The sequence below is a fragment of the Drosophila gunungcola genome, unplaced genomic scaffold (genome assembly GCF_025200985.1).
Source record: "Drosophila gunungcola strain Sukarami unplaced genomic scaffold, Dgunungcola_SK_2 000089F, whole genome shotgun sequence".
NCBI lineage: Eukaryota > Metazoa > Arthropoda > Insecta > Diptera > Drosophilidae > Drosophila > Drosophila gunungcola.
Genome location: NW_026453251.1, coordinates 31,539 through 33,188, shown reverse-complemented (window position 1 = coordinate 33,188; position 1,650 = coordinate 31,539). Strand labels below are relative to the sequence as shown.

Here is a 1,650-nt window from a genome sequence, read left to right as displayed (position 1 = left end):
GATCATATATTTACAACTTTTTTCGGCAAATAAATATTATTTTTATAAGTTTGCTGAGTTTTTAAGATAATCTTTTTAAAGGCAAATAAAAATCCAGTAGAAAGGGTTTAAGGAAGTTTGTGTCTACATATTATGTATGCCTTTGTTGTTGCTTCCGTTTTATAATTAAAATCAAACTTATTTTTGTTGTGTAGAACAATTAAAACATCTGGTTTATATTTTTTAATCAAATTTAAACAGCTAATATTAAGAGACACCACCATTTATCTTTTACTAACGACCCTTTTGTTTATCAAGAATTTCCGAAATCTTCTTCGCCAATTGTGTAAATAGGTTTGAGTATTTGCTTTCTGGATACTTGATTACAATGGGCACACCAATCTCGCTGCACTCCGCTATGTGCGAGTGCAACGGGAGGGAAATAAGCTTGTGGGGTAGAGAATTTGTTGAGCTATTTTTAAAAAACTCGATTCGTTGATTACAATTTTCACAAGTGGAGTACCTCATGTTTTCCACAAGACCAAAGATGGGAACATTCAATTTTTCGTACATCCTAGCACCCCTTACGGTCACCTGAACGGCAGCACTATGAGGAGTGGTTACGAGGATAACGCCTGTGATTGGTACGTTCTGGGACAGCGAAAGATGAACATCCCCAGTTCCCGGTGGAGTATCTACAACTAAAACATCTAACGGTCCCCATTCCGCACCCTTTAAAAGCCGTTGTATGGCTGACATGACAAGAGGGCCGCGCCAGATAACTGAGCCTTCCGAGGGTGTGATCATGCCCATTGACAAGCATTTAACATTGTAATTTTGCGGGGGAATCATAAGATTCTGATCGTTCAAAACCGGCTCACAATGGATATTCATCAGAAGGGGTACAGTCGGACCGAATATATCCCCATCCAGCAGGCCCACTCGCTTCCCCAGTTTGGCCATGCTGCAAGCAAAATTCGCTGTAAGAAGAGAACTAGTATCGTCGTCTCAGAACAATTTTCGGTGTTGCCCACCTGCTACTGTGCTTTTGCCAACTCCCCCCTTTCCAGACGCAACGACTATAATGTCCTGAACTCCCATAATCGGTTCCTTCTTGGGCAATCCGCGAGCAACCAAAGCTGTCTGGCGCTCACTCATGTTACTGACGAAAGAGCGTCGGATTATGCTGAAAAATGGACGCAGCATGGCTATATCGGATAAATCTGAAAAGACTGCAATCGGCAATTTTTTATTTTAGAAATAAATAACTGGGAAGATTAAGATACCGAAAATAAATATTTAAATATAAATATCGATATTATTAAAAAAATAATTAGTATTTATGTTAAGATATATAGGACTGTTCCCACAGAGCAACATCCGCCGTGATTTCCACTTGGCACTTATAGGATTGTTTGGAGGAGGAGATACATTTTACTACGAAGTCAGCTGTCGGCAAGTTGTTGAAGTAAATAAATAAATAATTCCACAAACAAGGGAAGCTAAATTGGAGCGTCCATGACTTCTAGCCAGATTCCATTGGTGCATTAAACGCATTTACTTTCACAGAAAATTCCATTAGGCTAAATGCTGAAATTAAAATAAATGCGAGATTTGAATGCGAGCACAAAACATTCCCCCCAAACGTTTTTACCAAAAATTCCGGAAATA

The 1,650-nt window shown here is 39.1% G+C and overlaps 1 protein-coding gene across 1 annotated transcript; it reads right to left on the bottom strand.

Annotated features, from left to right (window-relative positions):
• Positions 1 to 207: 207 nt before the first annotated feature.
• LOC128265026 (iron-sulfur protein NUBPL) lies at positions 208 to 1,278 on the bottom strand. Its single transcript, XM_053000791.1, has 2 exons — positions 1,014 to 1,278; positions 208 to 959 (listed from the first exon to the last, which is right to left on the bottom strand). The coding sequence occupies exons 1-2, from the start codon at positions 1,183 to 1,185 to the stop codon at positions 274 to 276; spliced, it is 858 nt and encodes a 285-aa protein (XP_052856751.1). The 5' UTR covers positions 1,186 to 1,278; the 3' UTR covers positions 208 to 273.
• Between the last annotated feature and the right edge of the window lie 372 nt (positions 1,279 to 1,650).

Excerpts from the sequence above, each read along its gene's own strand:
- LOC128265026 (XM_053000791.1), bottom strand. The coding sequence starts at position 1,185 with ATGCTGCGTCCATTTTTCAGCATAATCCGACGCTCTTTCGTCAGTAAC. Across the intron at positions 960-1,013 it reads TGGCAAAAGCACAGTAGCAG|CGAATTTTGCTTGCAGCATG; the intron begins GTGGGCAACACC and ends CTCTTCTTACAG.